At 36.2% G+C, this 26,094-nt stretch overlaps 1 protein-coding gene across 6 annotated transcripts in view; it reads left to right on the top strand.

Moving 5' to 3' along the window:
* The window catches only part of WASF1 (WASP family member 1), an 86,666-nt gene that overhangs the window by 48,706 nt on the left and 11,866 nt on the right, over nucleotides 1-26,094 (top strand). For 5 of the 6 annotated variants that reach the window (XM_039379785.1, XM_039379784.1, XM_027747909.2 and 2 more), the window contains exons 2-3: nucleotides 7,632-7,792; nucleotides 18,920-19,054. In XM_039379785.1, coding sequence (XP_039235719.1) covers nucleotides 7,660-7,792; nucleotides 18,920-19,054 — 268 coding nt within the window. In that variant the 5' untranslated portion in view covers nucleotides 7,632-7,659. Of the gene's footprint in view, nucleotides 1-5,298; nucleotides 5,549-7,631; nucleotides 7,793-18,919; nucleotides 19,055-26,094 lie in introns of all 6 variants that reach the window. The other variant, XM_027747911.2, reaches the window with a different exon arrangement.

The following is a 26,094-nucleotide window of genomic DNA, read 5'->3' as shown; positions in this document are numbered from 1 at the left end:
AAAGCAAATACCAAATAATTCCCATCTAACATCTGGAAATCCTTAGTGTTATTTTATTTTTTAAATATACATAGGAAGGCTTTTTCGTCAGAAATTTTATTCTTTGTCTGTTCTGTGTTTTTTATGTTATACATATATTTTGAAAGTAAGTTATTATACCAAAAAAAGTTCATTATAATTTTTTATTTCTATTTGTGCTTAACGTACTTATTGTGAAAGAAATTTGTAAGTTTAAATGTTTCTTGTTGTAGACATGCTAAAGAGCGTCATGTCTAACTTTTTTCATTTAATTTTGTCTATAAGCCAGAAATGTAACTGGCCTAGTGCCTTATTTCCTCCAGCTGTTCAGGGTAGTAGTGTTCAACCTGATTTATTTTAATGTGTTTTTTTTTTCCAAGTGCAATTTGAATTGAATAGCTTCTTTATTAAGATGAACAGAGATGTTTTTACAATTATTAGCAATACAAATAACTGCAGGTATGATGGCTGGATTTTTTTTTTCCTGTTTTTTCTGTTGATATGTTAAAGTTGACATGAGCGACTTACATTTAAAAGGCAGTTAAGATGGAAGCTGTTGGTAGTGTGAAATAAGGGAATTAACATGGTGAAAAGAATTAATGCATAATAAATTGACAAATCAGTAGGTACTTGTTTATATTCTGGAAAATCATAGGTGAAAACAAAGGAAAAAAGTTCAAGCTGAGTTTAACCTTGTAGAAAGAAACTATCTTGAAAAGGCACAGTTAGTGAGCTGCTGTGCTCTGAGTTCTTTGTGTTCGAGTTCCACTTCACTAATAGGAATTCTGCTTAACAATAGGGATGAAATTTGCAAAATCCACATGCTGTGTATTTAATCCTATTGTATTTTGCACTTGTATTGGGGGGAAAAGCCCCCAATACTGAGCTGCATATTCTCTCCTTGTGTTTGGGATACCTTATGTTTTTACTCTGTACACATAATCGGAGTGAAATTTTTCGTTAGGGTTTGAGGACAGGAGAAGACTGTATAAATGATGGTTACAGCCTCTCTCACCTGCATGCTGGGACAAGAGGTACCAGTGGCAGCACAAACAAAACACAGGTGAGAGTGAGGACACTGAGGAAAGCCCAAAGCTATACAGCAGGTTGTAGCCAGAGGTGGACTTCAAATGATTTTCCCCAGCAGAACGGGAAATGGTATGGAAGCCCCCAGGGCTGGACTCAGTGGGTAGAAAGTGGTTGCTGCGTGCTGTTTTGTTGCATAGAGCTCATTGACTTGACCCAGATTGCAGTTTCACTTGCTGAAATTATGCTGGTTTTTCCTCTAAAACCTTCCTTGTAGTTATGAACTGGTATGTCAACTTTCTCCCCTGAAATGTTGCTGCTGTTTCTATTAATGAAGTTGTACTTGTTGCTTTGCTACTAGAGTCATATTTTGCAGTGTTACCCATACTGAGAATTCTGCTATTGCTGCCATCACCAGTCATCTCAGTGACAATAACAATTTAAGATTTTTTTGAAAAACTGATTTATCACAGATAAAGCTCTCATAAATCAGTATGTAAATTACTAATCACTCAATTTATTTCCACCCATAACTTGCCAAAATTGCCTTCATTTTTATTATACTACTTCATTACAGTCACAACCTATAGAGGGCTGAAAATACAATTTTTTTCCCCAGTGTAAAAATTATTGCACTTTTTTCATTTGTATAAACATAAATTTTGACAAGTAAATAGATGTGGCTGTGGTTTGTGTCTGTAATCACATCCAAATTGATTTTGAAATATTTTTTTCATGTGTTTTAAAGATGAGTGTGCCTCTGTGTGTGCAGGTGTGCACACATGCATGGGGGAGAGATTGTAGTCTTGAGATACACATCTGAGAGAAATTTGGCTGGATGGTAATACCTGAAAAGTAATTTTTTAGCTCTGTCTATAATTAGCCTTAGAGATTGAACAGAACTCAAATCCTACCCATTTTTGTGACTGCGTTGTCTTTTCTGCTTATGTGATATGACAGATGTGCTGAGATGATTACAGATTGTTCTATAAGAGGAAAATACTAATTGCCACAGACAATTAAAATGATACAGCAGTCATTATTAAATACAGAATAAAAATTACAAATTATTTAAAAATATATTTTATAGTTATATGAGGTAGATTGGTTTTTACAATCTGTTCGTTATTATCTTGCTAATGTTACTGAGATAGAGCCTTCAGTGACATATTAATCTATCCCTGAATAATCTTATCTTCAGTTCAGCAACAGAATATTTAGAGACTGTTTTGAGAGATTGCTGTTCATATTACTTGAGGAACAGTATTTTTTACATTTGTGCCTACAGATAAAATATGAAACATTTTGTTAGTGACTCTGTGGTTTAATTAAAAAATAAATTATCTACTTCCTTCCTATGCCCTATAGAGACATTGCTTCTTAAGTTGACCAAACTATCATGACCAGTGACAGGACTCAAGGAAACGGTATGAAGCTGGGTCAGACGAGGTTTAGGTTGGATATCAGAGGGTTATTGAATACTGGAAGTGGTCACAGCACCAAGCCTGTCTGAGCTCAGGACGCATTTGGACAATGCTCTCAGGCACATGGTGTGATTCTTGTGGTGTCCTGTGCAGAGCCAGGAGTTGGACTTGGTGATCTTGATGAGTCCATTCCAACTCGGTATATTCTGTGATCCTGTGATTCTATAAATGTGTAGCAAATTTTTTGAAGACAGTCTAGTATAGGAGGTCTTAAGATGTAAACTATTCATTTTACACTCATTCTTAAACAGCAGTGATGTCAACATCAGATTCTAGTAATATATTCTGCATTTTTTGCATGTTTTTTAGTTACAGTAAGGTCATCTCTTCCTAATTACTTACAGTTAGAAAAGTTTTTGAAATTGAGTTGCAGAAGACCGAGATTTGAGGGAAGTGTTCCAAGGAGATCTTCCATTCTGTGATATGGTTCATAATGGAAAGTATTTCAAAACTGTAATTTTAACACATTTCTGTTGAATTGTCAATTTAAGATGTCAGTTGTCATCTTGTCAGTTCCAAGATGTATCCTCTAAGGGATGTTAATTGCCTGTAGAGTTTAAAAATCGTTAAGTTGACTCGGCAGTAGGTGGTAGTGGCCTACTTTGTTGAAGGACACTGCACTGTAGGTGTCTGTTTCTTCTTAAGCTTATGCCTGCACCTTGATCTTGCCATGAGAGCTGCAGAGAAACAAGCTGTATGAAGTCTTTGCACATTTGCCTTTCACAGTAGAGGTGTGCACTATAAAAGCTTCATCTTTGGAATTTCTGCAACTGGTATAGCATATGATGTCTTGGAGTATAATTAGAAGAAAATTTGCCAAGAGCATGAGCTTGTTTTTTTAACTGATATAATTCTGATTTTACTAGATTCATTAACACATTTAAGATTTTTTTTATTAGCTACTTTCATTCTGTCCCAAAGTCTGTATAGCGTAGATGCAGTTAGTACATGATTATGTAAGCAAATATAAAAACTATTGTATATTCTGTTTATGTTTCTAAGGGTGAGTGGGGGAAGTGTTAAATTGATTGTTGCATTTCAAGCTGTGGTCTGTTCTGCCAGCAGCTAGAACATGATCAATTAAATGGGGCATATGAAAGGCATTGCTGTTGCACATTGTTAAAGGAAAATTACAAGTAATATGGTAATATTGAGTCCTAAAGATGTGCTACAGAAATGGTTGGAATTAAATTTAACTTCATGAAAGGAAGGGCATTCAGTGCTGTATTATTGGTATATTATAGAAAAATTATAGATTAATATCTTTCAGTAATGCTAAGACAATAATGACACTTTTAGTAAGGATGAAATGTAACCTAATCAGAAGTAAACTTTGATTAAAAAAACCACATGATCATGAAATTTCATTAGTCTTCTGAAAAAGAAACTGAAGTATAATTTAATTACCAGTTAAACTGTTGGACAGTTTTTCTCACCTTAATGTTATGCTTTCATTCTGCTTGTCTTACTGTACTTGCTAGAAAACTTGAATTGTCACTGTGAATACTGACATTTCAGATTTTTCACAAGCTCCTACTAAGCCACGTAACATTTCTCCACACATCTTGCAATTCTCAAATATTTCTACAGGAACTTGTTGAAGGGAAAATGGTAGCTGTTTTCCTACATATGTGCTCCCCAGGGCAATCTCTCAGCACCCACAGCAGGGTGACACTGTCCTGTTTGGAGCAGGTGGCTGTGGGCACAGGGGGCAGGTGTCCCAAGAGTAGGTTTCTCAGCTGCTGCCAGCAGTGTTTGAGAAGTATGAGACAGAAGTAGAAGAGTATCACTCACTTTTAAGACCTCTAATAGGTGAAGAGGGCTGTGCAACACACTCAAAAACGTGTCTTTTTGAAAAGAAGTGTGGCCAAATCTCATTAAGGCTGTTCTTCTGAAAACGTATTAATTAGCTCTCATTAGTGCCATTGTTATGCATTTTTTTTCAAGTAATAGGAAATAATTGAAAAGCAACTAGAGCTTTTTACGTAATTCCTAAAATATCAGGTATCAAAGCATGGTAACTTAACCAAAACATTAAGCAGGTGTTATGTACACACATTTGTATTCTGTACTCCTACCTGAAGCACATGTGAAGGGGGTGAGTTTGTGCCAGCCACTGTGAAACTGAAGTAGTGAAGGGGTTTGCAAAGAAGATTAGAGTTGGCTTCTCAAGTGGATTCAGTGCTTCAAAGAATGTATAGGAAGTGGGGTAGAAGAGTTTTCGATAGTGTAGCTCTACGAAAGAGATTAGCATCTCTTTGTAAAGAGGAGTTTCAGTTTAAGATCACTATAAAGTACTTCCAGATAACTGGTGCTGCTTCACTTAGTAAAAACTGCCTCAAAAAATTTATGTGGGATTGCAGGGAAGAGGAGGTAGTTGTGCTTGAGGATTGCCTTGCCTTCCTGAGTTTTGAGCTGGGAAGCAGCGGGGCTGAGGAGAGGGAGACCTGTGTGTCAGGAGGAGATCTGTAAACCTCTGAGTGTAGGTGTCATGTAACCTTTCAGTCGAGGGATCCTCTTATACACTGACAAGCTACTTCTCTCTTCTGCCTGGCTGGGGTTATGAACACTTTGCAGAGTTTACTTGGGAATGACATGGTAACAGGATTTCATGATCTAGGAATGAATTTTTCCTTTGCTGCCCCAGGGGCTTGGGTAATGCATGGTTTGGTAGCAAGTGGTGGTGGGGAAGTGTGGTTTTTTTGTGTTTAACCTAAAGGATATACTAGATTGTAACAATGCCTTTTTTTGTTTTTTTTCCTCTTCACAGCTCTAAAGCTGCATATAAATAGAGTGATTTCAGAATTTTTCACCTTTCTTATTAAGAACTACGATAGGAAACATCTTTTATAGGAGCAAAGAAATTCTGTGGGTACAGTAAAGTTCCATTTACTGTCACACACCTGTTGCTCTCTGTGCTGGGATCACTAGATTAACTTGGGCAGGAATCATGAAGACCTTCTAGTGGTTGCAACAAACTGCAAAGAATATGAGGTCCATAGTGGACAAATTACCAGCAGGTACTTTTGTATGCAGCATCCTGTGGCAATGAGTTCCAGAATTTATTAAACATAGTGTAAAATACCTTTTCCTTTGTCTTAAGCATGCTTGAGTGATATTTTCCTTTGTTACCTCCTTGGTTTAATTTTTGTGGGAATTGGGTATATATTCTCTGTTCAGGCTTTGCATAGTTTTCAAACATGATGCATAATTTCAAAGGTGTCAGTTATGTCTTGTGTTGTTTGTTTCCCTTCCAAGTTTATTCCTGTTGGAAACTATTCCTTTTACCATACTTACTATTTCCATTGCTCCCTTTTCTTGTTATGCTGTATGTTTTTGTAGGACAGCCACAATGGCATTATTCAGATATTAGAAAGCATTGAAATTGTGAAATTTTTCTGTGAAAATGTTTTCTTTACATACTTGTTTGGACCATTTTTAAAAGACTTGTCTACTGTGCTGTTTATACAGCAGTATCATTAAAGCAGTAATCAAGAAAGGGCTCAACTCTGGAATTAATATTTAATTGCTTCTGTAGAACATTGCTCACATATCATTTGTTGTGTTTCTTTGACAGTGACAGAATGGTTCCTTTATTTTCTGTTGGGGAACTGTGATAACAAACCTGTAGTTAAGGGTTTATAAACACTTTTTCATTGCTTCTATCTGAGACAGTGTTCAGATTTACACTTTTTATTTTATTTAGTTTATGTGTAACAACTAACTTTTCAGTACTTAGATGTTTAGCGACTAGGAAGATTTGGGGTATTTATAGAAAATAAAAATAAGAATAAAAACCTGTTCTTATACTTAACCCTGCCCCATGCACTCTTTCATAATTTTTACTGTTAATATTGAGAAAATAGTTACACAATTTTAAGAACTGTATAGTATTTCCCTTTAGCCAGTGACCATAAGAATCATTTTTATTGACTTTTATCCCTCAAAAGCATAAAATATTTTTTGTTGTTCTCTCAAGAAAATAAGGGTGGTAGACATGATGTTAAAATGCAATTAATGGCATCTAATCATATCCTGGAGACATAGAGGTGTTTCTCAGGTAGATTTAAGGATCCTGCCTGCATCCCTCAGGTACAAGTCCTGGCTTCAGTGAAAGAATACACTCCCAGAAAACATGGCAAGGAGAATCTAAGCAGTCTTCAAGGGGAAAGTACTCTATTACAGTTGCCTTTGACTCTCAATTCACTGTGCCATTCCATGTCAACAAAATTTCAGCTCTACCACCATGGCCTTGTGTTATTCTTATGCAAAAAATCTCTCAGTTTTGACCAAGTAAGGATAACAGTGTCTCAATATATACTGTAGGGAAGATGCATTCTGTGGCTCAACACAAAGCCTGGCTTGCATCCTGAGAACATTTTGGGGTAGAACTTCTAAGCAGAGGACAGATGTGTCAGGCTGTCTGGTTGAGGGACTGGGATTGCATACAGGTTATGTTGTGGAAAACTTGTTTGCCTTTCAGTCTGGAGAAGTTTGCTGTGGAGACTTTTGTATTTGGAAGACACATTCTTAAATTAATTTATTGTCAGTAGCAGTGTAAGTGTGGAAGGGAAGCATCTTCTCTTTTCTTACCGCGACTAGGTATGATTTAGAAGTGATGTTCAAATTAGAAGGGTGACTCCTGCTAGTAACAGGACAAAATGAATAAATCATATCTACCTTTTGAGTGTAATAGACAACTAGTTTGACTTTGACCTCATAATAAAGGGAATTTGTTGTTGGACTTTGCTTGGCCTGAATAAGGAAGTAGTTCATCAAGAACTCAATCTTTCTTTAATGGGTTTGTGCTACAAAGATTTTCCCGTCTTTTTTTTTTAGGGGGGGGGGGGAATAAAAAACCTGAACTGTAAAAAATTATTTCTTCACTGAAATCTCAATCGGGTAAGGATTTAAAGAGAGAGAATTAAACAAATCTTTCTTTGGGCAAAGAAAAAAATATTTATGTACTCTCAGAGCAATGAATTCTATCAGTATTATGGAGCTATTTTTATCTTGTTAGGATTAGTTGATTTAACTTTACGCATAACCTAAATTTAAAATATAATTAGACTTATAACAGTATCGTGTCTCTTTCCTTTGCAGGTTTGCTGGTCCTCTGATACATTTCAGAATGCCGCTGGTAAAAAGGAACATAGACCCCAGGCACCTGTGCCACACCGCTCTGCCCCGAGGTATCAAGAATGAATTGGAATGTGTCACCAACATCTCCTTGGCAAATATAATCAGGCAACTGAGTAGCCTAAGTAAGTACGTTGTCTTAATAGCTGTATTTAGAACTAATATATTTTACAGTCACAGTTTTTGTGTTTGAAGTACGAACACTTTTTCAAATTCTCAGTTGAAAATTGTCACTGAGTCTTGAATGTACTTCTTTTGTGGCTAGTGACTAGCATGGACTTCTGTGAAAGAAAGCTAGGAATTTTTCTAGCGGCATGTCTTAAAACAGTTCATCCGTATATTTCTGTTACCAGTAGAAGATGACAGAAAAAGATAGCTGGGAGTTAATGAAGTCAGTAATTGCCAACCTCAGAGCAATTCTTGAGTAGGGAATATGACATAATGAGGAATATATCATTGGTTACTTAATTCACTTAACTTAAGCCCTTGGTCATGTTGTTGTCATTCAGAAAAAAAAATGTAGTTACCTTCTGAAATAATAAACCCAAAAATGTAATTATTACATAGTATTTCAGACAGTTAAGGATTTTTCTTCCTTATTCTCCCTTCTGTCAACAACTGTACCCTTGGTGCATTTGAGAGGAGTGAATACTTCTCAAACTCTAGAACTGTGAGGGAGTTTTGCTGAAAAGGCTTTAAGTTACAGCAACTTAAATAAGTTGTCAGATGAACCAGTATGATAACATTTTGGATTTCCAATACTACAGGTGCTTTTTAACCACTAGGACATTAGTAAGACTATCAACACATTAAATATTTAAATGTGCATTTATGTACATCTACAATGTGAAAAGTCTTTCAGTGTCATAATTATCTTAGTCATAGGTGATGTAGACTAATTTCTTAATTAGATTGACTTAATTATTGGTTTGACAGTAAGCCTGTTGTGGCAGCCTTTTAAAGCTGTTAGGATGCCATTAGGTGGAAAACACTAATTGAGGACACTGAATTATGCAGTTGAGACAGGAATGCTTACAGCACGTAAATATGACCATTATTAATATACCTGCAGTAACAAAGGAAATTAACTATTTAAATACTTTTCAGTGAACCAAGAGCAGGTCATATTAGGATGCAGTATATGGTCATCATCTGTAGTTTTGTGTCATTCTGACAAAAGCCCTTCTCAGACTAGTGGCTCGTGTCCTAGCTTCCCCTTCCAAGTCACTCTTACTAATATTGCATTATTTTATTTTTGTTTGCTTGTTTTAAAAAATCTTATTTGATTATATGCTTCATCTGGGGGAATTTCCTTTTGTAGGTGGCAAACCAAATTTATATTTGATATTTTCATTTGGAAGTATCATTTGACCTTAAACCCAGCACCAACTTCTGACTCAACATCATGGTCTCAGGTTGACCTACTGAGATTCAGCTGCCTTTGCTATGTTTTCTTGGTATACAGAGCTTGTATCCGACATTGTGTGTACAGCTGCTTAGGAGGAGGTCTGGATGAAGCAATACCAGAACAGAAAGAACTCAATTAAAGGGAAAAAAAAGAATTGAAGACTATCCATTGAATGCTCCCACATTTGTTACATAGTTTGCCTAATGTGTAGCACTGAGAAACACTTGCAAGGGAATGTAACTGTAATTACGTATAACTCCTTTTGTGTAAAAAGAATGTGGTTCTTACATGAAGTATGCATAGTTGGGAATGAGCCTAAATTAGCTGTTTTCACTTGAGACGTGTTTCTGTCATGAACTTGTGACTCACTAGTGGTCAGAAACGCATGCAGTCTTGGATATGACAAGGAAGGTAAAACAGAAAGGAAAATGCATTTGTTTACTCTGGAACAGCAAGCCCAGAATAGGTAATTCTGGATTCTTTAGAAGTTAAACACTAATGAGCAGAACCTGTTATTTCAATGTTTTGTTCTTCCTTCTAAAAAGCATCATGGTGTTTGTAGGTCTTCTACAGGCAGTGTTTATACCAAATGAACAAAGTTTTTAGATTATACTGTGTATGTTTTCAAAAAAAAACCCCACATTTTTCCTACAATTAAAATAGGACATGTTTTGCAAAACAGTCCTTATTTCTCAGCAATGTTAAGGATTGCTCTACAGAAATGGAGATCATGTTACAAAGGTATGAGTACCTGTGAAAGTATTTTGTTTCAGAACTCTTTTGGTTTTTCTGCCTTTTTATGGTAGTAGCAATACAAGTTCAAAAATATTCGGGAGTTCTGGCATAGGAGTTTTGTCTCTCATGTTTAAACCCGAATAACCAGTCTTCTCTTGGTGTGTCACCGTTACGTGCGTGCAGCAAGGCCTGCTGACATGCAGATAAATTTCAGTAGTTGCCTGTGAGTCACAGCCAGCAGGCATGGTTTCGCAGCAGTCCCCTGGCAACGAGCTTCTCTGCAGTCCTTCGCTTTTTGTTTTCTGTGAATAATGTGCATGTTTGAGAATCAGCCTTTAAGTTGTAGGTGAAATGAGGCTTTACTCTGAGGGTGGAAGCTGGTAGGATAGGGTTTCATTTCCTTTAAACTGAAGCTGCTTTTGCTTTTGATGGTAAAGTTATGGAAATTTAAATGAATGGTCTTTGACCTGATTAATAATCGGTCATCTTTGCCTCTAAAATTTTTCATTTACTGGTCCTCAAATAGAGGATCAATCTTCTGCCATTATGGTTATGACTCTCATGATCAACCATTCTTAACCCTTCTTCTAACATGATTTGGCGAAGGAGTGCTCTCTTGGAATTGGAGCCTCCAGTACTTTAAACGAGACCAAAATTCCTTATTGAGAAAAACTAAGTGTAGAGTTTTGTCACGTATGTTGTTAGATCTCCATTCTTGGAGACATTAACTACTTGACTGGATTAGTCAAGCAGCTGGATCTAATTGGATCTGCTTTGTGCAGGGTGTTTGTCTAGATGACTTCTGAAGGTCTTTTCAACCTGAACAGGACTTGATGATCTTGGATACTATGTTTAAGTTATATATGCAATCAGAAACAATACCTATTAAATGACAGGAATTCTGGTTTCCTGTGTTTTAATATAAAATGAGAAGAGATTTACACCAGTATGTCAGTGATAGCTGCTATGTATTTTCATACAAATTGTTAACCCTTTCATAGCTTATTTGATGTGTTGCTTTTAATTGTTCAGTTTGAGAAATTTTTTGACCTTTTAAAAGAAGTAGAGATGAGAGGACGAAATATTAATTTCTGCTTCAAGTGATAATCCTTGCCTTTCTCCCTGGAGCATGAAAACACATCAATCTGTCTTGATAAAACATAGAAAGTTGCCAGTAAGTGAATTTTTCCCTGCTGTCTATTCCCAGTCTTCTCTTACTTCATAAAAGGATCTGCGTTCTGACAGCTTTTCTTCGCACTGTGGCAACAGAAACTCTCTGGACAACAGCAACAGCTGTTTTAGTTTCCTAGCCATTCTTCCCTGTATTTCTTGCTTTCTGACAGTATCTGCTTTGGAGAAGATACTAGGTGCTTACCTATTTTCTTCAGCAATATTGCATATGCATTAGTACTCCCGTTCTGCCTGAGTCGGTGTATGTTGGTGTATGTCAGACCATAACATTCCCGCGTACGTGAAACACAAGTGATAGCATTGTGTAGCTGTGCCATTGTTAGAAGATGGATAAATTGTTCCATTGTGTACATGTAGCCTCCTCATTTTGTTCACGGCTATTGGCCAATCTTGGTTTTCCTTTTATTCAGCTGTTCCCTCGACACAGAATCTCAGTACCACATAAGAAACCTAACTGACACCTCCGTGTAGAGGGAGGAGAACATTTCTCCTTTTGAGTATGTTCCTTTACTGAATATTTATATTGCAGGCATTCAGAGTAAAACTTTTATTCAATCATAGCAAGATGTCATTCCCCATTTTTTTCTTTTACCTCTGCATAAAGAAGGAGACTGCTGAATAACTCTTTGCCAAGCTGGAGTGCCTTTTATGTTAGTGAAAATGATTTTCACTTGACACTGAACCTTCAGTAACCTTTTCCCTCTTTCTATCTTTTCTACGTAGTATTTCCTATTTTTACCGTGTCCTTCTAATTCTTTCTTTTTCTTGCTCCTTATTTGTTAGTTTTCAGGAGTGAAAACTTGACTTTAGAGCAAATTATTTCTCCCCCTTGTTTTTTCCTCTCAGACTCGCTTAACTTCTCTTTCTTATTTTTTGCTTACCATGCCATCCCCTAGAGGGTTTTAAATGCTGTTCATCTTGTGAGAGGCACTTTCTCACCTCAGGAAAACCTTCAGTTTGCCATGGCTTAAGATGTTAACATTCAGTAAGGGAAATGTTTCTCCAGAAATACTTAGCAGTGAGGTATCTGGACTGCAACTAATCTTTAGAACCAGGCCTCTTCAAAAACCAGTCTCTCTCTTCATCCTGTAGGGACAGCATCTTCAGCAGATGGTAAGGTTGAATGATTGCATGATTGGAAGTAAGTCTTCACAGATCTTCAGCCAGAGCTTCAGTCAGCATTCCAGAAACAGCAGAACCCCTCTGGCGAGCCCTGCCATGCAGATCCTCCTTCTCAGCGTGCTCAGAAGCATGTTCAATATTCTCTGTGAATTTTCTTCATTAGTCATTCCTCTTTCTTCATTATTACTACAATTGCCAGGGAGCACTAGAAAAAGTGTTCTTCGGTACATGGGGTAAAGAAATTGATGGACTTGAAAACTAAAGGCTAACTTAGATTGAGAGACCCCCATCCCCAAAAACTTTGTCTGATTTCTTGATCTTGTGTCCCTAGCAGTAGTGGTAATGGCAAAGTGATGCTCTTTTGTGTCTGTCTCAAATGGTAATGAGGGAATGAACAAATGGTCAGTAATGTCTCATTGAAAATAACTGTGTTAGCAGAAAAGAAGTCCTGCCTGTTGTTAATTCCTTCCTACGTAGAGCAGTGAATTTGGGTGATATTAGAAAGGAAAGGAAGAGCAAGACTTCCCTATGAAATGATCTTTAGACTAGTACCTTCAACACAAGTTCAGCTCTCATCAGTCCCTTTCACAGATTTCTGAATGCGTAATGGATAATCTCAGCCAATTTACTTGATGATGTCCTCAGTGGGAGGTAACAAATGATATCTCAGACTATCATGGCTGAAGAATTTTGAAGACTGATTTTTTCTTTTTGGATGTCAACAAGAAGCATCAGACTTGCTCCAGATATGACCTTTAACAAAGTTTGTTTGATACTTTTGATCAGTCAGGTTGTCTGATAAATGCCTGTTTCAATTTTCCTGACTAAAGGAACCAAGTTGTCCCTGCAGTACTCTGATACTCTGTTATAACCCTTAAATCCAATCCTTGTGGACTGCTCTTACACCCTCATAATGAAGGTTCCTAATTAACATCAGTGCTATGTATTTAGTACATGGTTTTTCAGAGCTTGCTCAGGCATAGCCACTGAGGTTCTCAAGGATCTACCAAGGTTCTTATCTCCAAGTTCACTCTCCTAGCTTTTAGTCTGTCTCCTGGTCACTGAGCTGTGAGATTGAAATGATCCTGATGAGAAAAAAGTCTAGACTTTTAAGTGAAACTCAGATATACCTTATTTTTGCTAAAAATTAGATTATGTTGTGAAGAACTGAAGCTGCATCAACAGGCAATAGATATGTTAAATTACATGTCAGAATTAATGGAGGAGGACTTAGAGTACCTTTCTTATTTTGCTTTATAGAAAGACCTGGATTATATATAGTTAGTGGTTTATGTGGTAAGTAATTATCCTGAAAAAATATTTTCTAATGAATACACTATATTGTGTAGGAAGAAACTATTCAGTAGTGAATAATGTCATTTGGCGTAGTGTAAGTGTATTGGGAAAGAATTGTGCAGTGGGACATGAGACAGATTTTACAGCTGCTCTTGTTCTGTGCTTTTACTTTTTAGTAAAGTGTACCGGGCAAAAATATTGTTTAGTTTTTGAATGGGATTGAAATAATAGAAATCAAGGTGATAGAGTATAGGTGGGTAACAGACTGAACTCTTAGCTTATTCTTTCAGATATTTTGTCTGTTTCTACGTATTTTTTTAAAATGGCCAAACCTATATTTTTAAACGGTAATATTATTTTGTGGTTTGTGTCTTTCAATATATCAAAATATTTACTATTTCAATATTAAAATAATGTTTATTAATATTAAATTTAATGACATAACACTTCGTTATACTTTGCACTTAATAATCTCACCACATATTTAATATAATACATATTTTTATAATTAATTTAATGTTGGATTTGATTTTGTTTGTGTAAATGTTAACAACCCCACACACACTATCTCCAGAAGTGTGATGGATTATTTAAGGCTAAATTAATAATGATTAATACTTTTGGCAATATTGGTCTTATTTTGGTTTTCCTGCTTGCTGCATCTTGCGTTGGCCTGAGTTTTACCAGTCATCCTTGTGAATTTCTGAAAATGATGCTGTTTTGTGGCACTGGGCACTGGTAGGTGCTCAGTTTATTTGTCCAGATAGATACATAAAATTTAGCCCATATTTCCTATAGGCTGCTGATGCCATAACTGATCTGTGGGATGCTGTTTCAGGTTGAGATGTTGAAGGGTTTGGAACTCTTTCTTTAACAATGCAAAAGGATGACAAAGAAGTGACTTCTTCCACACTTCCTACTCCTTGTCTGAGAGCATGTAACTAAATCTGATGGTAACTGATCTAGTGTTGCAAAATGATTAATTTAAATGCCCTTTCCTTAAGGTTTGCTAACAGATACATCATTGAGAATGCTGTAGTTCAGGTGAAGTTGAGGACTGGAGTTTCAAGGACACTGCTCATGTATGCCCTGACCCTGCAGCCTGTTAGTGTGGTTCTAAGAACTTGTACAACACAATATATAGGTCTTTTAAGACAACTCTTTGTCATGCTTTGTTTAATTAGCCTGAAATATGGTTCAGAACCTGATGTGGTGATTGTGGTTGACTTCAGTTCATCTGAAACATACCCAGTCCCCCTGAACAAGACAAAAAGCCCCATTTCTTTTACCTTAGTATCCCCTCATTTTAGTGTGTTGAATGGTGAGAAATTATTCATTTGTGCACAGAAGCCAGTGCTGCTGGACAAATGTTTAAGAAATTGTGGGGGAAAATTAGGAGATAAAACAGATTTAAAGGAACAAATGGTGAAAGAGAAGCACTGTAAAACTGATCCATATTTTTTTCACGTTATTAGCCATTGTGTATTTATTATGGTAATGAACATGAATGGATGATACATGTTTTGGTGGGTTTAATTTAAAAAAATGAGGAAGGCAGTAAGCAGTATTATTTTTATTTTATTTTCAGCTAGTAGCTACTAGTTAGTATTCTGTTTTCAGCTCACAGGTCTGTTTTAAAAGTCAGGAAAATAGTTGTTAAAAAAAGCCATCAAAACACATGCAAGTTGTCAAGGGAAGGAAGGACAGCACATTGCTTCCAAACCATTTTACTTGGCTGTCGAAAAAAAGGATACTGACTGACTGACACCAGAGCGAGCTGCATTCCTGTATCCCTTTCTTATTAAAGGTTTCATTGTGAACAGAGCCCTTTGAGACATGAGGAAAAATTGTGAAAACAATAATAAGGTGAATAATAAATTCCTTAATTAAAACTAAATAATAATGTATCCTCTTATTTAAATTTTAAAAAAATGCTCTGTTAATAAAAATAAATACCAGGCAAGTTTTGCAAATACAGTAAAATAAGCTTTCCACAGACATTGAATTATTTAGTTGCAGAAGTCTACATTGTCATTTAATTTAATAGGCAAACAAGATTACTGATCTTTCTTGTCTGGTATTATGTATCCAACTGTGTCCAAGATCCTAAGATGTTATTATTTTAATTGTCATAGTCAACTGTAATTCTCTTTATTGTACTGCATGAAACAAGAGTAGAGGTTTTCATCAAGTAGCACCTTAATATTGTAAATTTTCTGAAGTATTAGTAGTACTTTCAAATGTTCATTGTATATAATGGAATTAATTTTGATTCCTTACTCTTCTAACATATTACCCATTGTGTGGAATGAGCTCAACTTTGTTTATTAACGTATTTTTTCTCATACTTTTTTTTACTTATTTGAGTTTGTGACATTTTTTTCAGTATTATTACCCATATTCATATCTTTTGTAATCCCTTCAAAATTGAAGATACATTCATATAGAATACATACAGAGATAGCAACATAAACAAATACTAGATTATGAATATTATATATGTATACGTTCACATATAGTATTCTTTTGAATGGTAGTTGTACATTGCATGAAATGCAAACATGTTACTTTGCTTGAAAAAGTATTTGATAAATATACCTGTGGCTAAATAAAGAGACCACCAACAGACATGTAGGTAGAGACATTGTGGCTGGCATACCACTTCAAACGTGACAGGTTGGTTTTAATGTATTTCTCATTTGAGGATTAGTGTTCATAAGCACGGGCAAATTATTCCTTGCAGTATGTTTGTGGCTGTATGCAACATAATGAAAAGATTTTCGAGACAGATTATTTGCAATTGGAGCTTGTTAATGAGGTAGGTGAATTGTAAGCCTGATGAAATGATACAGATAAAACTGTAGCCTTAAATACACCTATAAAAGGAAAGTTACTCGATTTTAAGGCCCTGCAATTTACTTTTTATTCTATACATGAAATTTTACACTTGATTTTGATTCTAATTTGCATGTCTGAATGTTACATGAACTATCTAGTTTAAATTAATATTTCTGAATATATTATCTGAAGTACATTAACTTTTTGGCATATGTGTGTTAAAAGTTTAGGAATCTTGCTCTTAGTGGATCACATTTTTAAATAATTTCTCTTGCTTCAGATACAGGTTAAAGAACATAAACTTTACAGAGTTTCAAGACCTATATTAGAAAGTCTTGTGTTAGGTGAGTTGCCAGCTAAGAAGACTTTACTAACTTTCCATCTCTGTTTTAATGTGGACTGGTGCTTAAAGACAAAGGTCCTAAGAATGGCTGTGTCTTTGATCTGCTTCTCACTGTGGCTATTAGCAGTTGCTCCAAGAATGAGAGCAAGACAGCATGTACAATACTCCTACTAGTCTCCCTTCTTTCAGCTCTTTACAGCCTGGAAGCCTCTTCCACCAGCCGAGGATTCTGTGTATTTCCTAATGCTCAGGGTGTTTCCTTTCCATAACTTTGTATCATTGGCAAACTTTAATCTCATTTTTTTCAGGTCATTTACAGATACCTTATATAACAGAGATCCCAGCATAGAAACTTAAGAAAACTCACCTTTCTCAAATGTGAAGGCTGATGATTTACTCCTATCCTCTGTTTTCTACCTTTTGAGGAGTTATTTATCTGTGGCATGTTGTTTCTTTTGTATGCCCCATCTGTTAAATTTTCCCCAAAAGCTTTGAATAAGTACTTTCTAAACTCTCTTGGAAATCTCACTAGATCATAACACTCTATCTATAGCACTCCTTATAAACAGTTCAGACATTTCACTTCATAAAAGCAGTGTTGCCTCTTCTCTAACAAGTCATCCAGATGTCTGCTGATTCAGTTCTCTGTAAAGATTTACACTAATTTGTCTGGATGTCAGCCTTACAGGTCTGTAGGTCTCAAGATGTTCCACAAAAAAAAATTGAACTTTATTGTTGTGTGCTTCAGTGTTTATAAGAAGATTTACAAATTGTTACTAATATTTGCTGGTCATTTTGTTAGTTTATTTTTGTAATTTTTATATAGGCCCTTCAATTTCTTCGAGCCTCCCCCAGTGAGTTCTCGCATGAGGGTCTCTGCAGTTCCTTTCAGTGAGCACCAGCGGAAAGTGTTATATTAGCTTTCTTCAGGGGTCTTGTCTTCTCTGTATTCCGTTATACCTTCACTGCCAGTCAGCTCTGCAGACTCCCTGGCAGCTTTCTTCCTCTTCATGCCTTTAAAGGAATATTTATTGTTAATTTGCTAGTTGCTCCTCAGACTAGTTTATTTATGTTTAATATGCCAGAATTTATGATCCCATCTATTTTCTTCTTCTGTACATTTCTTCTGATATCCCCTTTTATATTGCATTGTTTATAGTCATGCTGGTTTTCTATTGCTATTACCTAAGTCTTAATAAATGGTATGTGCTGGCCTTGTGCTTACTACTTAGTATCTTTAAGTAGTTTCCACAGTACCTGTAGGGATTTGATTTTTGTTCTTTTGATATGTTTATATAAAAATGTCCTCATTTTTATGTATACTTCCAGATGTATAGCTCACCAAAGGCTAAATTTCCGTAGCTATATTTTCCTTTTGTACCAGACAGAACTTGAGTGCAAAGCAGGTTGTTAGAAATTTGTGAGATTTGTATTTCCAAAACCAACGTAAGTGCACAAACACTACACAAATTACGTATGCACAATATAGTACTAAGTTTTAAAAGCTATCACATGGTATTTCAGAAGTGTGGCTACAAATTTTGCTAGGCAGTCTGGTGGGGTTTTTTCAGTGACATCGGCAAACTACTGAAGTGGAATCTGGAGAGCATTAGAAGCACTATACAAAATACTCTGTAGAAGAGAAACTCGTTACTGATCCTTTTCTCATAATACTTGAATTTCTTGTTCTTTTGGGCTAAACATGTGATGTCAATTGAAGTGAGCAAAGGAGATTTTTTTTTTTTACTTCAGTATAAATTGGTCGATTACTAGAATTTTGACCCTTCAAGGTAGGATTTATTGTTTTAATGTGTATTTTTTAATAGTCTGGTTCTGATTCACCTAGATGTAAATATCTGATCTGCCATTTTTGTAAAGTCTGCCGTACAGCAGGAGTGGAAGTTATGCTTCATTTTGAGAAAAATGTTGAGGTAAATTTCACTTAGAAAGATTAGTTGTCGCTCATACAGGAGCGATACCTCCAGATGCTGGAAGTTATCCTTTTATACATATTCAGGAAACGAAGCAGTCTAGTTCCTTGCATATCATCGTAGTTAGAAGAATTTATAGTAGCTGAATATCTGTCCTGTAATGCATTAAATAATTTCATTTCTGATAAATAACTTGCAAGTTAAATATTTAACTTCCATTTGATTTTCTGAAGCATTTTTAATGGGCTCAGTAAGTACAGGTTGTTACAAGTGATACTCATGCCTCTTAGAATTACTTAATTAAAATAGTTAGAAATCTTTTTGCAGGCAAACTCATTTGGCTGTCTTGTCGAGCGCTTGAATTTTTCTTTTTTTTCCTGTGTTTCAGGTAAATATGCTGAAGATATATTTGGTGAACTTTTCAATGAAGCACACAGTTTCTCATTTAGAGTCAACTCCTTACAGGAGCGTGTAGATCGCTTATCTGTCAGTGTTACACAACTCGATCCAAAGGAAGAGGAATGTAAGTTAACTCCTGCACTGAAAATCTCTTATTTTGTCACTCAGACACCGCTGATATGTGAAATGGAAATAATAATAGTTTAAATCATGGTTATAAGAACACAGAGCAAAGCATCACGAGAAAGAGGTCCATTTCTATTTCTGCTACAGGTTTCTTTTATAGCCTTGAGCAGCTTTCTGAGCTCAGCATTTTCATGGTTACTGAATGATGCTGGAACCAATGAATTTACATGAAAACAGCTACAGGAGAATGTGTCACTTCAGTAGTGTTATGTATTAGTGTTAAGAATATTAAGTAATACTATGTGAATGCTTGGAGATAAGTCTTTACTCTTTTTTTTAACCTTCCTACTAATTCCCGTGGGATGTAAACCTTTGTCCAAGTAGGGTTTTTGCATTTAACTGGTACCATCTTACTTTCTGTATGATTATAATTGTATAGCTTCATTTATTGATGCTGTATAACCTCTTGGATTCTTCCTAAATAGCTTATTAGAGTATAGCTCATGCCTGCAAGATCAAATTTTTATGGAATTTAAAGGATGCCTCGGCTTTGTGATGACTATAGGAACATTGACCACCTAATTTGTAAATGCCATGAAGCTTTTTTGCCTTCATGGATATTTGTTGATTGCAGGTGGAACAATGAAAAGTCTTATCATCCCAAAGAGTTTAGGGTGTTCTAAACTATATGGTTAAGAACTTGAAAGTAGAGAAACATCCTATAATGAAAAATAACTTCAGATTGCTTGTGGGATCCAATTTTAAAGTATAGAAAGCTGTTTCAGTTCTAGATGTCTAGGTACGATAATTGTATATTGACAGGAAAAATGAAGTGTCAAACCAGGGGCATGGTCTTCAGCTGTCTTTAGTTATAGATGTTGAAATTTCACTAGTAGCAAAATTAAGCTAAGAGAAGTTTTGGTTCCGTATTTTGCGTGACATTAATTTTAGAACAGGTTTCGAAAGACAGCTGTTCACAGCTAGTAGCAGATTTTCCACGAAATCGTGACTTGCCTGGGGGAATTCTTACATTAATGGGATTTTCCAAGTCTCTTGACAAGCATAAATCATACATATACATCTCTTTTTCCAGTTGTTGTGGTTTAACCCAGCAGGCGGTTAAACACCACACAGCCACTTACTCACCCCTGCCCTGCAGTGGCAGGAGGGAAAAAACTGGGGGGAAAGAAAGTAAAATTCATGGGTTGAGATAAAGACAGTTTATTAGGACAGACAAGGAAGGGAAAATAATGATAATAGAATTAGAATATACAAAAAAATTGATACTCAATGCAATTGCTCACCACCCACTGACAAATGCCCAGCTAGTTCCTGAGCAGCAGCCTCCGGCCAGCTTTCCCTCTAGTGTATGTGCTAAGCATGATACCACATGGTATGGAACGTCCCTTTGGCCAGTTTGGGTCAGCTGTCCCAGCTATGTCTCCTCCCAACTTCTTGTGCCCCCCACCCCCCAGCCTGCATGGCGGTAGAGTGGGGTGAGAAGCTGAAGAGTCCTTGACCACTGCTCAGCAACAACTAAAATATTAGTGTTATCTTATTCTCATCCTAAGTTCAAAACACAGCACTATATCAGATACTAAGAAGAAATTAACTATATCCCAGACAAAACCAGGACACTAATAAAATACCATGTTTACTATGGTTGGATAATGACAAAAATTCCTTTCAGTGTACCATAACAAATTGTCAGCAATTGTAATCCTGAAAGAACTGTAAAAGCCCGGTGTTACTGTCATTTTTGCATTTCCTCTTGACAACCTAGTTTTTTGTTTAAATCAGGGTGGAATATGTGTTGATGTGGTATATCTACTATGTTAACCTTTCACATTTCAGGAAAGTGGAGAGACCATTTTAAGCCATGGAGTTAAAGCATCTAAGGATGGAAAGATGGAAAATTGTACTATTCTGAGAAAATGGCCTTTAACAAGTTTGGCTTTAGGTTTAGTACTAAATATCTGTAACTGTTTGATGTAAGAGAATTGCTAGAAGTAGTTTTAAATAGTATGTAGTCCCAAATGAACCATATCAATAAATTTTCAGAGTACTGCGTATACTATAGCATTTGCTAAACTGTATAACTAAAGAAAAGGACAGACACTGCAGTTAAAGAAAAGAGGGCTAAGAAGAGGTCTAACTCGATCAAGGCCGGAGTTGCTAAGTGTGACTCGTGTCTGATCCCCTGGATTTGTCTCTCACACCATAGAATAGCAGTGACTCCTACTACTTCAGAGGAACACATGCAATCCTCAGTGTCAGGAGCTGTTAAATGACTAATTTTATTAACCTAAGAATATCCAGTCCTTGAGCCATACCCAGTGCTCCTTATTCACAGTCATCTGCCCACAGTGAGTCACCAGATGAGGACAAAGGAGATGAGAGGAAATTCAATATTATATTTCCTTAAAAGTTAGAGATCAGGAAACTTTTTTCCTTCAGTGTATGGTTTCAGGCTTGAAATTTAGAAAGTCATCATAGATAGTTTTGATTTAGTCCTAATCTGGGCTAAAATAGCTGGAGGATGCTAATGCATGAAGGGGGGAAAACATTTGGATTTACCTTCCTTAACCCTCTATGCAAGAATTGAAGCAAATTTCAGTAGTTCTGCTCAGCTAACAGCTTGAGTAAAATGGGCTGTACTTGTGAAATGAGTCTCATCTGCTAGCTCTTTGCCAGCAGGCAGTAATAGAAGATTTAATAGGTTCCTTTGGGCCCATGCTATTACACAAGAGAAAGAAATTAAGATTCATTTAAAGCTAAGTGGCATGAACAAAAACAGCCCAAGTCAGATTCACTGAACGAGGTGCAGATACTTGACAAAATGTTTCTGGTACAGTCAGGGCAATAAAAAGCTCTGAATTTGTTTGAATAGTCTGTTTGTTTTCTCATTTTGAATTATTACAGTATCTCTCTGAAAGAATAAAACCAAGGTTATGATTTTATCTTGAAGGACCTAACTCCTGGTGCACAATCTTTCTATCATAGAAGAATTGTTATGAACTTGGTTAGGTTTGAATTATTACACTGTTTTCAAATTCTTGATTCCTCTTGAATCCTCTTGATTAATTTCATGTTTTAATAGATTTTTAAAAATACTTTATTCTTTTCACGTATATGTGGGTTTTTCCCACTCAGAAGATACCAAACTTGCATGCAGACAAAAAGAAATCCTATGCTTTCCTTCAGGAAACTGAACTTTATTTCAATTTTATAGGAACCAAGTCTGTATGTATCCAAGAGTAATGATATCTGGGGTCTTTTTAAGGCTGAGAGAACATATTCTTACTGTAAAGCTGAACTAAGTTTGACAGTTTCAGTAGCCCTGCAATATAAGATGTTCTCATAGATGATGAAATAAATCCTAGGAGTATAGTTTCTTTGCAACCATTTTTAATTTCAGTCATCATGGCTGGGCTTCGCAAACGAAGATTTGGGAAGGGTCTACCCATGTTTGTTACAAGCGTGTTGGTGGCTAAAAAGGCCAATACGAGACAGGCACATCCTGTTGCAAAAGGCACAGCAGGAAGACTCCTTAGGTGGTGTATTCTGCAAGGCACGAATCTTTCTGCACTGTCTTTTCTCCTCGAGAGTGATCCTGCGTGTGTTCTCAAAGGAAGCAGCTGCGTTATAGATGGTGTGTCTCCAGACCTCCCGATTGGAGGCCAGAGTAGACCAGTTATGTTGATCAATATGGCCAAGGCTGAGATGTTGTTTCAGGGAGTCCTTGTATCTTCTCTTCGGGGCTCCTCTTGTGCGGCAGCCAGTGGCAAGTTCACCATAAAGCACAACCTTAGGAAGGCGGTGGTCCTTCATCCTTGAGACGTGTCCTGCCCAACACAGCTGTGTTCTCAGCAATACCATGGTAATCTGAACAGTCTGATTTAACTCCTTTCTTCTTATACAAAGTGATGATGACTGCATCACGAAGGTCTGATGGTAGTTCGCCGAGTTCCCAACAGCGTACCACAAACTCGTGAAATTTGACATGGAGTGCAAGGCCCCCATGTTTCCAGACTTCGGGTGGAATTCCATCAGCCTCAGCTGCCTTGCCAATTTTCACCTGCTGTATGGCCTTGAGGGTTTCTCCTGAAGTGGGGGCGGTATCCAATTCATACTTCACCGGTTGCTGTGTGATGGACTGAATGGCTGTGTCTTGGACTACGCGGTTGATACTGAAAAGAGTCTGAAAGTGTTCAGACCATCGATTCAGAATGGAGGTTTTATCTGTCAGAAGCATTTGACCCTCAGCGCTGAGTAGGGGGCTTTGGACTTGGCGTGTAGGCCCATATGCTGTTTTCAGGGCCTCTAATTTCAGTATTTACTTTATAAATAACATTACTAACTCTTTCCATATATATGCAAATTTTACAAGTAAAATAATAGATTTTTCTTAAACGATCACATTGTTGTAAATTTATTTACATCTTTAAGTGTGAAGCACTGCTAAAAGTAAATAATGTCAGCTGTAGAAATCTGGCAGTTTTTAAAAGAATATGCATTTTAGCATTTATGTGGTTCTTTTTTGAAATGCTGATACACAGTACAGTACTCTGATGTATAGTGCATTGAAGTATTGGAAAATAGTTGTGTATCACTCAGAAATAAATACTATCAGGGCAGAAGCAAAATTCATAAACTCAGAGTTTATCAGAATATTTTGGTATCAATTTAGTGGCTCTTTAAATATAAGCCACCTAATTCTATTTAAATCCCAAACCACAGTATTTTAATCTCAAAGGCAGTGTATCAGATTTTTGATTTTTTAGTAGCATATCTGTTACAAGCAACTTAATGGCAGAAGTGCTATGGGAGAGCAGCCTGGCATACTTCAGGGAAGGAATCAGTGTTGTGAATTGTTTTTCAGTAGGCTTCTGGCTTTGAGGACATGCTCGGTTTTTTTTCTAGACATTCTATAAATGTTTAGAATTCTATAAATATAAAATTCTAATATACATAAATTCTATAATTCTATTAAACTGGTAGTAGTTCAGAAGTTTAGCTGAACTAATGCTAAAGAGAGATTTTACATTTTGCTATAGCAAAAAAGATGGCATTTGTTGGATAGAAACCTAAACAGCCTGACAGCTCCTTGTGGTCTGTATGCTTTTGGATACTATGAAAACGGAAGACTCATTCAACTTTAAAATCAGGACACTCAGCCCATTGTGTGACTTATAAGGTAAAGGTAGTAAATCCCAGTTTAAGGGGCAGATTGCTGTCTCTAGCCTTGAAGCTAGAGGAACTTCGTGACTTGAGTATAAATGTAATCAAAGTTAAGGACAAGAAGCACATGAAAATTTGGTCATGATCTCCACTTGTAATATGTTAAGTGGAGAATAACACCATTGTCAATTCATTCATTAGAATTTCTACCCCCAAAGGCAAATAAAGAAAAAGACTCTTAAATTAAATTGCATAGTAGATCACTTTTCCTTGTGCATCTCCACTCAAAAAAGGTTGGATTTGGGTGTATCTCCCTCTCAAGAATCTATGCCGGTGGGCTGAGCCCCAATTGCTCTCCATGCTCCTTTTCTAATTTTCTTAGGCCCTTAATTAAATTTATGGGTTATTTAGTTAGTAGTTCAGTTTTAAATTAGTATGTCCAAGGCTTAATAATCCATCATAAGGGCATGATATTGCATATTTTGTGTATAAAAAGAGAGATCTGGACAAAATGTCATTTGTTAAACAATGTGGTGGTTTTGTTGAGACAGCAGATTAAGTGCTTGATGCTGCTGGTTGATTCACATCTTCTTAACAGGCTGCATGGGGCTCCATGGTTCTACATGCTGCATTTAAAGCAGCTTCTAAGTCCTCTTAAAATGATTGCACTAGTATTTACATCTGCTTTTTGTTTACCTGTGGTAGTTAAGCTACGTACATTCTCTCCAAAAAGAGCTTGAGCTGTTTCACCTCAATTTTTTAAAACAGTATTTCAGAAAATTTCTATTTCATATGTGGAGGACAAGCCCAAAGGAGAATATTGTGTGATCTACAGAAGTAGTCTCTCTCAGCAACTATTATACCTGCAGTGACCAGTCAGAAGTACTCTAATGGCAGAGAAACCTAATATGTGTGCAATTCTAATCGTTGTTGAAGTGGATAATAATTAAAAAGATGAAAAAAATAAAGTAAAAATAAGATTTAAGATTGCAGTGTCTTTGGGAACTGAATCAATAAGTCTTTAGCTTAAGAGAATTTTCAACAGCACTACCTCTTCCCAATTAATTATCTTTAATTGGAAACTTACTCATAAGATATTCATTCAATAGTGTTGTTCTTTCCTCCCTGCACTTTTCAAATTGCTGGGTAAGATTTTGAAAAGAGAAAGAGAATTGTGGACAACTGATTCCATTGATTTGTATATAATTTCCCCTAGTTATTTAGTTCTGCAAGGAGTCATAGCTGTAAGTTCATGGTCTTGAAAGATGTCAAGATCAAATTCTGCAGAAAGCATTAAGAGAGTGAGCTTTTAAGAGGAATATGTTATTTATTTGTTTGCCGCCTTCACCTTTATTTACCAGTATTTTTTGCCCTAGAACCTAATCATAAATTACGTATTTGAGTGAGTGTAAATGAATAAAAAAAAAAATCTAGTAACTTTTTTTCTTCTGATGAGGTAAAATGTAGTATTTAATATATTTGAAAGGTTAAAAGTAGCAACTTTCTGTCACTATGCTGATGTGCTCCATACTTGACTTTTACTACAAATTGGGGATTGCAGTTTAATGAGAGGCTTACCTAGAGGTAAAATGTTATTTAGTATATTGATTACAGATGTGTTATTGTATCGCATTAGAGTTTGTTGTTGATCACAAGTAAAAATGGACTGACATCTCTTTTTCAAAACCAAATGTACAAACGATTGGCAATTTAGCTTTCTGACAGATAATTGTAACTTAAGTGGAAAATATTGTTGTATACAGAAGGTTAGACTGGCTGATATGTCTTTTCATACAATCAAAACAACAGACACAATAAAAATAAACAGGCATTTGTTTAGATTGTTGAATGAATGTT

The sequence above is a fragment of the Pipra filicauda genome, unplaced genomic scaffold (genome assembly GCF_003945595.2).
Source record: "Pipra filicauda isolate LSUMZ 115617 unplaced genomic scaffold, ASM394559v2 scaffold176_size3548034_pilon, whole genome shotgun sequence".
NCBI classification, from domain to species: Eukaryota; Metazoa; Chordata; class Aves; order Passeriformes; family Pipridae; genus Pipra; species Pipra filicauda.
The sequence above is the reverse complement of the archived record's forward strand: the minus strand, read 5'-3'. Positions and strand labels throughout refer to the sequence as shown.